Source organism: Micromesistius poutassou (assembly GCF_964030765.1).
Source record: "Micromesistius poutassou genome assembly, chromosome: 10".
Lineage (NCBI taxonomy): Eukaryota > Metazoa > Chordata > Actinopteri > Gadiformes > Gadidae > Micromesistius > Micromesistius poutassou.
Genome location: NC_140280.1, coordinates 14245638 through 14261331, shown reverse-complemented (window position 1 = coordinate 14261331; position 15694 = coordinate 14245638). Strand labels below are relative to the sequence as shown.

At 49.1% G+C, this 15694-nt stretch overlaps 1 protein-coding gene across 2 annotated transcripts in view; it reads right to left on the bottom strand.

The window, feature by feature from the left end:
• Window positions 1–1251: 1251 nt before the first annotated feature.
• Window positions 1252–15694, bottom strand: part of uvrag (UV radiation resistance associated gene) — a 72546-nt gene continuing 58103 nt past the window's right edge. For both annotated transcript variants that reach the window (XM_084474681.1, XM_084474682.1), the window contains exons 14-15: window positions 10512–10603; window positions 1252–4257 (exon numbers count right to left, since the gene is read on the bottom strand). In XM_084474681.1, coding sequence (XP_084330807.1) covers window positions 3294–4257; window positions 10512–10603 — 1056 coding nt within the window. In that variant the 3' untranslated portion in view covers window positions 1252–3293. The remainder of the gene's footprint in view (window positions 4258–10511; window positions 10604–15694) is intronic.

The window sequence follows — 15694 nt, the reverse complement described above, 5'->3', positions numbered from 1 at the left end:
TTTGCATAATGAAATAAAGATAAGCAGGGGGTTGGATTTCATTGATTCAGAGAGATGTGGTTCACATCAGGTCCTGGGCTCAGATGGAGCCCCGTGTGTGCTTTAATGACGCCAGGTGGTTCCCAGACTGACCGTTTTGGAGAAAGGCGGAGGGGATCTCAGCCATCTTTGGCTGAGATCGCCAGTAAAACTGCGACAGAGACAGTAAAACTGGCCCAATCCGGGCATTAGAGTTAAAACTGAGATGAGATCCACAGGCCGTGTTAAAATCACAAACAGGGAAAGGAAATCTCATCTGACCAGAACACTTTTCTGTCCTTATATTAAAGTTTTATTTTTTATAATAAACTTTTTAAACATTATGTACAATATCTACATGGATTTATGTAAAAAGGAAAATGGCATAAGAGGGTCTCGTCCTTTTTTCTGTGTTCCTTATGACGATGTAAAACGATGGAGCGTATAGAGGCTCTGCCCGGACTTCTGCTGTTTACCTCGACTTGTCAAGGAAATCTAAGCAGCGACGTTAGCTATAGAACACGGTAAATACATTCTGGTTGACGTTGTGGCTGTGGTGGTGTGCTACACCGGAGGGGAAGGCGAAATCGAGAACTTTGTTGTGATTTAAACGTTGTGATTTAAACGTTGTGTATTCACTTTGTAAACGGCTAGTGCCACAAAAACCAGTCAAACTTAAAAAAATGTATTTTAAGATGTATCTCTGCTTCCATTTCAGTATGAATGCAAGTATAGAGGATATCTTTGGCTTCTCCATAATATCCATAATATCCATTCTCTAGTATGGCATAGATAATAGATATTATGAGGAAAACATAGAAGGAATAGCCTCTGGTCACCTTTCCATCTGGAGAATTGAGCCATTTGTTCAGATGGATAGAGCTTAAAAGGTTAGGCCTGGGTCTGGCCTAGAAGACCGCTCCATTTCTGTCCAAGATAACCGCTGTAAACCAGACAATTGATTGCCTCATACTACTACTTTAGAGTTGTTTTTTTGCCATTTAGAAAACCATTATCACACCATGACAATAACCCATAGAAAGATTGATCTAAATCATTATACGTGTGTCTGTCTGACAGAACTAAGTAGACTACATGTTTGAAAAGGACATTATTTGGGTTTCAGTGGAACAAATCGGTAGAAAAAATGTGTATTTATAATTTATATACATTAGTGTACTCTCTTTTCAACATAGATACCTTTCTAGAGAAGAAAAAGTACAAGCAAGATGCATCCGTGCCAATGGCTGGTCTTTAATAACAAATCACCCTCCATAGAAAAGTGTGTGTATGTATATATATATACACATATATATATGTATATATACATATACAGAAATGGTCAGTTACGGTAAAGCAGTATTACATGGTAATGAGTCTGTTGATCCTAATGAGGACTCCATCTGGTTCGTCACGGCACCTGACCAATCGGCTGCGGGCACGCCTCAGACCCCATCCAATAAAAACATTCCGTGGTTCATTCATGTAGTATATAGGACTGGTGATGTGTGTTGCCATTACAATATGAATTAATGACTTCCCCTGTGCACGGGGAAAGGGGAAAAAAGAAAATGGTGGAATATCAACTTCCTTTGAAAGAAGACGCACATGGTCGCCGAGGGAGATAAATAGAAGGGAATATTTGCTAATGGATACCAGTCCAAGAATGCAAGTTCATTAATAACATGTAGATGTCCTGAGGGGTGGTGGGGTGCGAGTTAAATCACATTCTTGCTTTTAACATGTGAAGCCTGAGAGGGACATCTGAATAGAGTACACACAGGTAATTACAACAGTATTGTTTGGGGTTCCGGTAAACTGGGCAAATGTGACACATTGACATTAACATTGATATTAAAATCCTAAGATCTACGCAAAAAAGGTGAACATGGGAAAACAAAGTCGAGGATGGAAAAGAATGAACGTAACATTGCGCCGTTCCCTGCCATGTGCTGATGTCTATGGAGAAGTAGGAGACAATGTGGAGCCGTTGCCCACCGGTGGACCCTGGGTGGCTGGGAAATGCAGTGTAGGACAGTTAATAATGTGTCAAGTGTTTGGTCGACCTCCCACCTCACTTTGAAATCATCAGGCACTGGATCGACTGGCCAACACTGTCCCAAAAGGTCATTGGTGGGAACACGCGCACACATTCTTGCACACACGCACACGCACACACACGCACGCACACACACACACACACACGCACAAGCAGAACAAAGGCCTGGGTAGTGGGAAGCATCTGAGTGATATTTGCATCTACAGTTGAAAAGCACAAGTATTGGTATCAGTGGGGCCTTGTGTTTGAGCTCAGTCAGGTAGTATCTAATTCAAGAGCTTTAAACCTCTTTCAATAGTGCTCCACAGACACAGGATCTCGAATATTTAGCTTTCTTTCTCTATGCATTGGGCTTGTTATTCAGCATTGTACGGTATCATCGAGGTAATGTTCCAGTCCTGAGCTTGTTGAACCACCCATAAACTGTAACAGCTTCAGACCTCACAGAGGAACCCCTAATCCTCCGACTGACTGCCACCTGAGCTTTCAGCGAGCGAGGCCACGTAGAGTTGCTTCTTCACCGCTGGGTGAGGGCTATCTTGTGACCTTTATGCGACGATCAATGCCCAGCAGTTTTGTGGTGGAAAGAAGAAAAAAGGAAGCTACAGTTGGGACTGGAGAAGAACAACAAACTAGGATGAAGGAATCCTCTCATGTTGTTCTCCTGACACAAGGTACAGCCATCATTGAAGTGGTTGCTGCTTTACGTTAGTGGCAAAGTTATACGTCATTAATGAAGCTAAAAACCACAGGTTTGGGGTAACAGCTACAGCTACAGTCTCTAATCAATCTCTTAGGGATAATTTCTTTGATCTATAGAAAAAAAGAAAAAAAAAAGGATAAAAAATACTTTAGAAAAGAAATAGATAAATAAAGGGCAAAAAAATAAAATATATATTTTCTTTGATTACTGACCCAATACTGCGTTAAACTGCATTATATTGAAGGAATTACTGTAGAAGCTATACAAGAAGTGCAAAGTGGTCGTCGTCTCAGTATAGTTCCTGTGTGTTTTGACGCTATGATGCATGAAACAGGGAGTCCACGCTGGGGGGCCGTCGCCTTTCTCAACGCAGGTCCACCGACCCCGCCGTGACGTCCGGGACCCTGGATGACCAACCCCGGGGTCCCCTCCCTCGCGTCCTCCTCCGTCGCTCGGCTCCGCCGCTCTCCGCCGCTCTCCGCCGCTCTCCGCCGCTCTCCGCCGCTCTCCGCCTCACTTGTCGGAGTTCTTGCGCGGCCGGCGGAAGCTGGGCATGTTCTCGTTCAGAGCGTAGATGCGGCGGGAGAACTCCTCGAAGCCGGCGGCGTCCAGCTCCCCCAGCACCTGCTCGTCGCACTCCACGGCGACCGCCGGCTCCACCGGTATGCAGGGGTAGTCGTCCAGCCGCGCCCCGCCGCCGCCGCCGCCGCCACTGCCGCCGCCGCCCAGGCCCAGCCGCAGCCCCAGCCCCGTGGCCTCCGTGCCCATGATCTCCTCCGCCTGCTCCACCGAGCAGCGCAGGTCCGGGACTGAGCAGTCGGGCCCGCCGGCCAGGCCCTGTCCCGGGGTCAGTGAGCCGTTCATGGCCCCTGTCGGCTGACCGGCGGGCTCCGCCTGCTCCTGCTCCTCCTCCTCCGTGAGGGCCTCGACCCCAGCCTGCGCGGCGTGATTCGGGTCAACGGTGCCGCCGGTTGTCCCCGGCTCCTCCATCTCCCTTCCTTCCTCCATCGTTCCCTCGTTGCCTTGGACCCGTCTTTCGCTGCTTCCTTGCTGCTCCGTCGCCGCCACCACCACCACCGCCACCGCCGCCGCCGCCACCGCCGCCGCTACTTCCTCCTCCCCGACACACTCGCCCGCCTCGTCTCCGGATCCCTCCCTCCCTCCCTGCTTCTTGACCTCCAGACTCTCCGTCACGGTGCGCACTAGGGGTGCGGCCGTTTCTAGGGAGGAGGAGAGGGGTTTGGGGGAGGGTGGCGCGGGGCCCCCGGCGGCGGGCGGCGGCTCCCTCATGGTCGCGTCGTAGCCGGGCACGGGGCCGTCTTTGTACTTGAGCTTGTCCGTCTCGGAGCTGGCCCTCTTCCTCAGGCCCCTCTCCGGGGAGCTGGTGTGGCAGGGGTAGCCCATCTCGGAGACGGCCGACACGCTGAGCTGGGATTTGACCGGAACCGGGATGGCGCTGGAGACAAAGTGCTGGTCGCTGTGGAGGGAGGAGGCAAAGAAAAAAAGAAAAAAGGTCAATTGTTTTTATCGCGAGGAGGATACATTTAAACAAGCAGGCTATCAATGAACCCCGTTGCCGGTGATATAACTCAAGATGTACTCAAGATGAGGGAAACGCATAAATAAAAGGGAAGACATACGATATAAAGCTTTCAATCATCTGCGTGCATCGTCTATTCTGTGGATTGATGCAATGCAGCCATAAAACATTTGCCATTAGCACGGAGCACAGGTCCAGTCGAGGGGGAGGCCCCCGTGAGGCCCCTGAATGCCAGAAAGACCCCCTCCACACTGACCTCATCTGTCCCTCCACCCCCCCCTTTCGCCTCGACCACCACCCTAACGCCATGATAAAGTATAGGCACAGCTGCAGTGCTTTTACAAATCACTCTGTGATACAAAGGAGAGCCAACCATTTTCTCAGCCTGTGAGACTACATTGAAATCCCCCCCACCCCCCCTCCCCCAACAAAAGTTGAAAGTGGAAAGCTTGCAGAACACGTCCACCCAAGCGTGTGAATACAACAGATACTCACTGACGAGCGATGTGGGACACACTGCCCCACCCAAGCTGAATGTGAGCCATCAATCAGATTAAATAGGGGCTCCTAAGGTCTATTCCGATAGGCCGGATCATGTATACCTCAGCAGTGTACTTAGCAGTGTGCTTAACCTCTCAGAGTAGCCAAAGCTCCAGAGGAGTTAGGGGGGAGAGGGGTCAAAGGTGAGGCAGGGGCCCCCGCTGTCCTACCCTGACATCCACATGTGACTGGTTAACCAATAGTAGTGCAAGTGATGGCGCTCCCACTCATGTGATGCCAGTGGTTCGCAATATGTTCCAGTGTTGTATAAACTCCCATACATCTTCCAGACGACAGCAGGATCCATCGATAAACAGCTCCGATGCCCAGCAGCCCCAAATGGATTTCTCTGTGCGGTTTCCCCCTGCGATGCCATCAGATAAGTGCATTCCATCTGAGACCAGAGATGATGGAGATGTCTGAACACTCAACGCTCGGCCTTGTTGTGAACATTTTCACCCTTGGTTTGTTTTCGCCAATACACCACTGGTCTGGCTTTGTAGACACAAACGCAACAGAACCGGTGGTGATTGAACTGCACACGGGCACGGACGGAGGCACACCGTCACTGCTTACACAAGTTAAATTACAAGCCATTGAATCGGCTCCACACGCATGGAAACAAAAACGAAATGGCCGGAGGTTCGACTAAGTTACCAAGCGAAGACAGTGGGAAAGGTTCCTTTGGCGGTGTGACGTCAGAGGAACCCACATGGACGGCAGATGTGGTGGTGAGGTGCTAGATGCAGCTCGCAGAGGAGATTAAAAAGGTAACCTATGATGGAGAGATCCCCAACCGACAACACATGATGAAGGAGGGATGAGGGAGGGGGGGACTCGCTACCATGCACCCCAGTGACCCCGGGGTGAAGACTTTGTTCCGACACATGCGGGACGTCAAGAGGAGCAGAGGAAGCACAAGGGTTGCCTGTGTGGACTTCAAAGTACCTGACTGATGAAAGAGAACGAGTGCTCTGCGCTCTGGGCTACCACAGCGCGGCCACGCCAGCGACCCGAAGAGCGGCGTTCCCCCCCCGCGCACCACTTGAGCTCATCACAGGGGACGAACGCCGGACGGTTGCACGGCCAAGTAGGATTGTGTTCAGTGCACGAGGCCAACGGGTTGCCATTCTGGGAATGCCCCCTCTTCACGGAGCCAAACCGATGACAGAGTGTTCTGGTCTTGGCAGCTTGTGTCCGTCATGACACATCGTTCCGAGGCCACAGTCAACAGAGCGTGGCCGGGCCTCCATTTAGCATAAGGGGAAAATTGAAAACACACTCCTCAACACCTCGGTTGATGGAGAACACAAAAATACTCAATGGGTGATAAAGACGGCCTCAATGTTTTTGACCACAAAGACGCAATGTTTTAATTTACTGCAAACTCGGTGGCTCATTATGAGCACTGGGTCATAACGTCAAACAGAACACAATAAAGTGGGTAGGAGTCAAGAACAATGAGAAGAATCAAATTGAGGTTTCCAACTGTGGAAAGGATCGACCAGGCATTTGGGAATCAGAGAGAGGCGGAGACCATTGTTGAGGTCTTTGTGTTTAATAAAAAAGGGCATACGTCTATTCTTTTGACAAGCGGATGTTCTCATGGCAACAGCACTGAAGCGATTACCATTTACGAGGCAGAGTAACCAATGCCCCATTAAACCTGCTATTTAGTTGATCATTTGTCCCAGTGTCAATGACAACATATTACTCCCTGGAGGGTCTGTTTGTTACACCATTTCTTTCCATCCATTAAAGTAATACTCACATCCTTTTGGCCCAAATAAGTGCAGCTTTGAGATCAAAAGTGTAAAATAAGTAAAGGAAGAGATGGAAGCTTCGGAGATCCTGAGCTCAGAAAACCCAGGGCAGATGCCTGCTCATACAACTTCTTTATGGCCTGGATTTGCAACAGGCAGTTAACGTAAAGACGCACTTCAGCGCTGATCCAACATTTCTGAGACGTTAGGAGTAGATGGTAAATTAGTTCATTGATAAGATGTACTAGAGTCGGCTTCATGCAGCAGGTTCTTGTTACTTTTGAGGTATGGCCACTATTTCACCAGTAGTGAGTGGCGGTCATATTCACACCCGACATGTAAGTAAATGAGGAACAAAGTGCGACGATACCAAAGTGCCCTGTTGGGCTACACGGCCCAGTGACTCGTGTCCTATAAAAACGTAACATTTTTTTAAATGGGGCCTCATCCCTGGTGGATGTTCCTGACAAGGCTTCCATTGCATAATGGATGACTCGGGCCAAATCGGCAGGCTGAACACCGGACACGCGAAGCCAAGACCAGGGTTGTACCTCAAACGAGCATTTCTTTCGACCGCTTCTCCTCTCTGTTGCTGAAGAAAGATCGGGGATATTCAAAGTAAAGCCTGTGAATGACGTCAAGTCAAAATCATTCCTAAGCAGGCATAACGGACATAAGAGACTTTCCATGCGCAAAGCCCTGCAAGATGCCAGGATATTTGGCCAAAACAAACACTACAAGATATGGACACACCGTTTTGACTTGACTCAGATAGTCTGAATGAAACCTTCAATGTTAAAATGACTTCATTAAATCCACTTTAGGAAGATTTCCTACAGATTTAGGTCTTTGATTTTTTGTTTTGTAAATCAACACAGCAATGCATTGCATTTTTTTTTAAACATCCAATGCCTTTACCATTCAGACACATGCCTTTCGTTTATCACTGCTAATAAGGTGTAGTCAGACATAATGGAATGATGGCAGCAGGTTGTGGGAGTAATCAAAAGCAAAAAGCAAAAATATATTAAAAAGTTAATGGAGCAGAAGTGGGGTTTTGTTATTTTTGCTGATCAGTGATGAATGGGGCCAACATCAGTGGTCTATAATATTAGGACTGTGAAGTGGACTCCGCAGTAAAGTCAGATTTATAGTTATGGGGCATGTTCGTCCGAACGTATGCTGCAGAAAATATACGAGCTACATTACTGCCTCATCCCGTAGGGAGAAGAACTATGTACAGAAAGACACACCCATGCATGTGTACATGGCCGTACACACACACACACACACACACACACACACAATTTCCCTAATAGAGGAGTAAATAACTGATTCCCCAAAAAAGAATTGTGCACATTGTGCATGCTTCACCGGACAATTTGTGGTCACAGAATATTACTTCTTATCATGCACTGACTAAGAACTACCACAGGTTATGATGTCATCATTTACCTTCTAAAAATAACATTCCATTATATTTCTACTTTGTGCTCCGCCCAAAAAAAAGGGGCAGTAGGTAAGATTGATGAACTTTTATTTGAGTGTAATTAGTTAGAAACGACAGCCTCCCTACAGCCATTAGTAAGAGAAATGCGCTGCGAGAATTTCCGTTTTGAGTTGACTGTGCCTGCTCCCAGCTCATATCTCTGGTTCCTGGAATCCATCTTGCCTGTCAATCCCAGACGCGTGAAAAGCAACACCTCGCAATGGCAGAGAAAGGCAGGAAGGGAGGGAACTTAACTCCTCCCGAATCTTACCTACACCACCTTTCACGTGGTAATTGGGCCGCACTAATTCTCAACAAATATAAACAGGGGACCGATCCGACTGCGCTGCGAAAATCCCTAAAACACGGTCACAGACTGACGGCTCTTGGCCGCGGTTCAGAAAAAAACGTCTTCATCCCTTCCGCTCGGGGCCTTGAGAGGCACAATGTCCAGACGCGGCTTAGACAGCGAGCGTCTCTGTTGTGTTTCTGCACCACACCTCGCCTCCCTCTCAGCCCTCTCCTCCGTGTGCCGGCTGGGCCGCGGGGCCGTCTGAACCCGTGCCAGGCTCCAGGCTTCAGGACGCCGAGTGGCAGGTGTGTGGAGCATGTTGGACTTGTCTTGTTTTAATTCCCGCCAGACCGTTCCGTTTATGAAGACAGGAGGTTTTGTGTAGCGTCTCCTCTCTCTCTCTCTCGTCTCTCTTCCTCGCTTAATAGATCTGCCATATAACCGCCGTGCCGTGTCCCTCCTCCACAGAGGCGTACAAATAGCACATGCGATCCTACGCTTCCTTACACTGTGATGTGCTGAGCCTGAGCCATGCATGGCTGTTATGGATATGAAAACTGCATATATATATATATAAATAAAATACTGTAACGACACCATATCCTGGTCCATCTCCTTGACCAGTGTTTTTGTCAGGAGGTTCCAGTGTTGGGAGCAGTACATTAAAAAAGGCCTCTGGCCACAGAAGGCTGTGTTGCCTCTTCTCCTGGCGCTTGTAAAGGCAGCAGGCTTTCGGTTCTTACCGCTGCTGCTGCTGCAGCTCTCGAGTGAAGCGTGCCTTTCCAAATGCACATAACTATGTATGAGCTGTAAAACAACGTTGCCCCCAGAGTTTGGAAAAGTCTGACTGCGGTCAGACAGCCTGGGTGACTGATCTGCCACCGGTTCGATCCCCTCTGGGGCCAAATATCCAAACCACATGCAGATCGTGGAGTTGGGACGCATGCCAGCCTGCGCACGTCTACCAGAAGCATGTGTTCCTGTCCGAGTGTGACCGAGTCGGGAGAAGGGGAAGGTAACCTGGAGCGCCCAGGCTCCCGGATCAACACAGAGCGCCTTTTGTTCCCGTCCCTAAGGCCTCGTCGTCGAGCGGGGAGCGTGGCTGTGGCGAGCAGCCGTGGAATTGCTGCACTTCCACCTTCACTTTACTGCGATGTGCAGACAGACACATACAGACACACACACACACACACACACACACACACACACACACACACAGCTCCTCCCCCTTTTGCACCGGGGGTAGACGGGCCAAGGCTTTCATCTAATCTCTCTCCAGGCTCCCCCACTTCCCATTTGGAGTGAGGTGGGGGTTCGGGGGTTGGACTTGGACGGGGTTGATTCGAAAACGCTCGGGCTTTGCGCGGCATCTTCCCTTTCAAAACAAAAGGTTATTCAATTAACGTGCGCAGTACACATTTTCCCCTTTGCTGACCCCGGGAGAAGAGATCAAAGGCTAGACTTCTATACGGCGGCCCGGCGCTGACTGACTCCCGAGGTTTAACTGTAGGGTTACTCACGGGCCAGGAGACTCTACAGCCAGTGTGAGCGGTGGGATCTAAGCATTCCACACCGTGGTACAAAGGCCCGCACCGAGACACCGGCGCTCATCTCGTTGGCGCGCGTAGAAACGTTTTGGAGGACGGTCAGAAATGATTGTTGTAAAATAAGTGGCTGATTAGAGAACGGACACTGGAGCCACCGGATCTCCAGAGATTCCCCCCCGTATGAGTTGGCAGTCGGAGCGAATCTGTTCACATCATCGCAGAGGTTTGATCAATTTAATAATGGAAAGGAAAGGCACAGGGAGGAGTTCATTTATGCTAATTTCTAAAAGTAACATCAAGGTAAAATGTACCTGTTCATGTTACAACATGAATCAATTAAACTGTATCATTGTACTGGTCACTCATGTGTAACGGTTTACCAGAAGGTTAATATAGAACACTCAGTAATAACCATTAACTGCCAATTAACTTCTGTCTCTAAAAAAAGAGAGTGATTTCTCTGGTGCATCTGTGAGTTAATGTTTTAACCAGTGCGAGTGAATAGTCAATAAGGACACGAGGCGATGTGTATCCATCCACTATTGCCCACGGAGACTCACCATCTGACCAGCAGGCCGTGCTCCAGGAAGTTCCTCAGGTTAGGCAGCGTCTGACTCAGGTCTGGAGTGGATAAGCCGTGCTGATATCTCAGCTGCGAGAGAGCGAGAGAGAGAGAGAGAGAGAGAGAGAGCGGGGGAAAACAAGAGCTTTAAAACCCACACACACGTTCACATCTATTGAGCAGTATCTTAACCCCCCCCCCCCCCTCCTACTCTATACTGTATGCTACAAGACGGTCACATGGCAGTGTATCACCACGTGAAGACATGTCAGCGTCTCGGAAAGGGTTGAAAACCTCAGACGGGGCTGAAGTCCAACATTTTTGCACCGTGAGATCAGCCCCCCCCTCTCTCTCCCCCCGCCATCAGACTATAACTCAAGCGGGGAACACACAACGGTTATTCCTCCCTGATAACAGGCGACTGGGCTAATGTGTGAGGTGTGTGGAGCGACAGGAGGAGGGGGAAGCTGGGCAGCGCCACGCGCTCTATCAAGGTTAAGACGGTCATTTGATAAATAAGCAAAGGAACGGATGGACGAACAATAAGGTCAACCCCTAAAATAGGAAACACGCTGCGACTTAGCCTCTATCTTATCTTGCGGTCGCAATCAAGTCTGGTGGAGAAAACGGAGCAAACAAAACAAAAACAAACAGCGCCACGGCGACGGGCTGCCCCCGGTAACGGGGGGCTCTGTATGGCCGAACAGCCTTGGTGCATCAGGCCTCACGCTCAGCGTATACAATCTCCCAGGACCCTCTGTCACACACTTTCTCCCCGCCAGCTCACATCTGGTTTCTTTACAACAGGGGCACCGCGACTGACATGGACACACACACACACACACACACGCACGCACGCACGCACACACAGAGACACACACACAGAGACACACACACACTGACACATACACAGTCATAGCTAGAACAGTGAAGTGACAGGGGCATGTGATTCTGATTATGAAGGAAACAGAACAGCCAAAAGTCTATCCTCTCACTGTTAAAACATCCTGCCAGCTCACACTCACACACACACACACACACACACACACACACACACACACATATATATATAGAGACATTATGGACCAGTGGTATCCATTTTTCTTTGCTCACGTTTATGTGGGAGACAAATGTTTTTTAAAAGGAGAACGGGCACACAATCACAGTTCGTCCACAGTTTGGTTTCCTCTACATTGCGGTCTTTGTAAAGCCTGATTAATGCCATGAAGGGTGGCGTTAGCTCCGACACAGACAGTCAAGCAACTGCCAGAACACATAAAGGCCAGATGTGCGTGCGTGTGTGTCTAAATGCCAGGGCTTTAATCCCAGTCTATCTGAACAGCTGCATACGTGTATGCGTGTACATGTGCGCATGTGCATGCGGTACGAAGGTGTGTTCACATGCACTAGACTCTTCATACACATGTCGGTAGAATATGTCCCAGGGTGCTTTGGGTGTGCGCTGCGGTCGCGTGCCGCCTCCCCTGTTTCTTTGGACCCCTGCTCCACGACCGTCGACGGTGTTATCATTCACCCTATCTTCAGCACAGCAGCGCTTTATTCAGAAGCAGACCAGATGTGGGGAGCCGGCGTGACACCTCAAATCTCCGGGTGTTGAAACAGAGCGAGCCGAAATAGGACGACACAGACGCGCATTCATCGCCCAGAGTAAACCCGCGCCGACCGAGCGGCGGCCATGGTCCTGTCCCGCTGTTGCCGGCGGCGGGCAACACAGGCCAACAGCAATAGTACCAGCGGTCTGAAGGGGGAACGGACTCCGCCGTATAAGGGCTAGGAGAGAATCCCACGGAAGTCTCAACAAGTTATTTAGCCCATATGAATCATGCACAAACAACGTAAATATTATGTCTTGGGAAAAGTGAGACTATATACACTAGACCGTGTGATTTTTTTTTTGTTTTTTTTAAGGCGAGCCATGGAGCCAAGTCAAGGAGTTAATAGATCTTCTGATGTCTCTTGCTGCAGGGCCACATGATAGGAAGGTGTGTGTGTGTGTGTGTGTGTGTGTGTGTGTGTGTGTGTGTGTGTGTGGGGGATGTTCACATTGCTGCTTGTAAGATAAAATCCTTAAATGATCGCAACGGGGTAGGAGAGCGAGAGAAAGCGAGCGATGAGAGAGAGCGAGACAGAGAGGGCCCAAGTGTGTATTTATGCGTATCCTCAGTATTGTATTCCCTGAACAAGTTTTAAGGGTTAAAAGACAGGACGGGGATAAAGACAAGGTGAGAGGTGACATCATTGGGCTGTCCCAAAGAGGAAATCTGGAAATGCTGTTAGGGATAAGGTGCCTGGGATGTTCTCGCGAGCCACACACGTGCATGTTCAGAGGCACAGGGAAAGGATTGCGGCTGGCCCCAAGACGCTATCAGGAAAATATTTGCGCTATGGTCTTCTCATGGTCTTCATTTATTCTCCTTCTTTCACATCCCGGACCAATACACAATAGGCCTTCTCTTTGTCAAGCGTTAGCCAAATCTCTGCCACTTTGCGCCACTAACACTTAAGCTAAGTGTCGTGTTGGCAGCGTCAGCACCATCACAGGCATGGGGCTAACTACGCCACGCGGCTCCGATATACTTTATTGTAATCAACAGTATTAAACACATCCAGAATGTTTGGATGGATGGCGGGCTGCGGAGTGCCCGAGGGTGACCAAGAGCTCAGCCTGCCAGACTATCAATATTCATGCGCTGGTCTGGCCTCCCTGGTGGAAACCACCTTCGTTTCATGACTCGGAGCAGACCAGTCAGTCAGGGGGGGGAGGGCGAGTGGTGCTGGGCTCTGGTGGTGCTACGTGGGTGTTGCTCAGAGCCCGAGGAGCAGGAAGACCTGTATCCTTTTCATTAGCTGTCGAGAAAGCAAACCGCTGAAACAGTCGCCCTCTTGTTCGCAGGTTGTGCGAGACAAACAGTCAAACATCAATGTGTTTGGTGCGCGTCAGCTTGGAAAACCAGGCTCGGGCAAAGTCGTACGAGAAGTTGAAATGGCGGATTACTTGTGAGGGATCTGCAACGTGAGTTAGAAAACAAATAGCTCAGTGGGAGGCTGCAGTTCCCTCCTCTGATCCCAATTAGTTGTTTGGGTTTGTGTCACTTTTTGACAGAGGTGAAAAACAAAAACGGGTTTGAGGAGGAATGAGACTCATCCAGAGAAAAATCGAGGCTACATGAGAAGTTAATACTTGGATAATTCCGAGCGCATAACATACACAACAAATGTGGAGCCCCTCTGTATCAACAACCACTGGTGAAATCATACAAATTGCTCCCAATCAGACCACATGAGACAGCTTGTCATTACACATTTCCCTTCCACGCATCTCCCCGAACGAATGCTCGCTGGGCCAGGTTGCGTGCTCATGTACACGGTATGGAAGTCCACTTCAACCTAGCCACAGGGCTCTTTGTAATCGAACTAAACAGATTGTGGCGAGAAATTCCCAGGGCCCATTGATGGCGGCTGTAAGGCGAGAGGGCCGCGCCAGAGCAGGCAGGGAGGGAAATGGGGGGGCCCCGGTGGGTCTCTTTCTCATGATGCCTGCTGAAATAGATCCAGCCAGGGTTCCCTGTCGCTGTGCACACCTTTGTGCTCGGCCCCTCCCTGTATACCCTGGACCATTCACCCAAACCGACTGAGGTGCACACTTAAAAAGCCTTTGGACGGGGGCGCTAGAAATGTGCACATCTGTTGTGTACACGTACGTGTAAAATAAGAAGTCTGCAATCAAGCGGCGTTGACTAAGAGATCTGGGTTGCATCCTCACCGCCCCCCCCCCCCCCCCCGCCCCCATCACAAAGAGCCAGAAGAATGTTGGATTGTGTACATCGCGGGCCCTGCCAATCCACTGGGTCCCTGACCACACGTAAACATACCACAGCTGACTAGCGCCAGCAGGAACCCATTGGTTTACAGTACATGCCACCCATCATTTGACAAAACCTGTGTGCTCTCACTGAGCTCTGTGGAGTGGCTAAACAAACACAACGAGGCTCATGCCACGTATTACTGTTTCCCCGTATTTGTCAGAACCAATCACCCTCAGGCCGGGGGCCACTGAGCTGGACCGGCCCCAGGGCCTTTCGGAGCCCATCGCTAATAACGCAGTGTTGGCTCCTCCTGGGCTCTTTGTTTTGTTCGCTGGGAGTTCTGTGGGCTTGTCAGCAGAGAAGTCACAACAGCTCAGAAAGTGTTGGTTATTAGCCTCGTTTGACAAGCGCTGGTCCGTCCATGTTAAATGGAAACGGGGGATGGCGCGGAGACGGGCGACCACTGACGTTTTCCTCCTGAGGGTTCGGTTTCAAGCATGTCAACGGGTCAGAATTCTCCAAAAATCAAACTTTTGCGCATCCTGTCCATGTCAGCCGTTATTTCAATGCGATTTACAATCAAGAGTGCAATTGCCCACCGCTGTACAGAATAGACCAGGTACATGGGTCTTAGCTTATCCCGAGAGAGGATAATCAGGGGACCTATTAGGTTCTGTGTCTGATTGCTAAGAAAAGGGCTTAGCCAGGTGTACTGCTTTCCATGTCCCTGTGCAGGAATCCGGAAACTGGGTTTCATAGCCAAAATCATATGGTGGACACAGACGTAGGTCTCTACAGGTCTATACATTGAAAACATGAACAGAAAATCCCAGCTGGGAACGTTGCCTGCCACTGACAATGTTTCAAGCATTTGTCATTTTAGATTACCGTGATTGAGTCATAGATATAAATGTACAAGAATTATCTTGAAATGAAATGACAGTAGCAAAACGGAGGTGCATCTCTGTTAAAGAAACAAAGGGAAAGGCCAATGACCTGTTACATTATACTTCATTATACTATACGTTTTGACAAGAAGAGACGTAAAACTAGTTTAGAGCTAAACCTCAGCTCATAATGTTCAAACAGCAGTCCTACTCTGTTACAGCAGAACAATTTGAAGGAGACGGTTTATTCATTTGCGTGAATGGATTAAGCTTTCAGAAGGGGTATTTCTACAGTGGTCAGGCTACAAGGTGTTGAAGCCTTTGTAGCAACTGTTTTACAATGTTGGCCGAGTTTGTGTTTCCTGTAATAATTCATAATTGGTCAAAACTAAATTAAGTGACAGAAAGTGAAGTGCCCTGTTCACCCAGATTTGAGCTCATGTGCACATTTAAGATTATTAATCGAA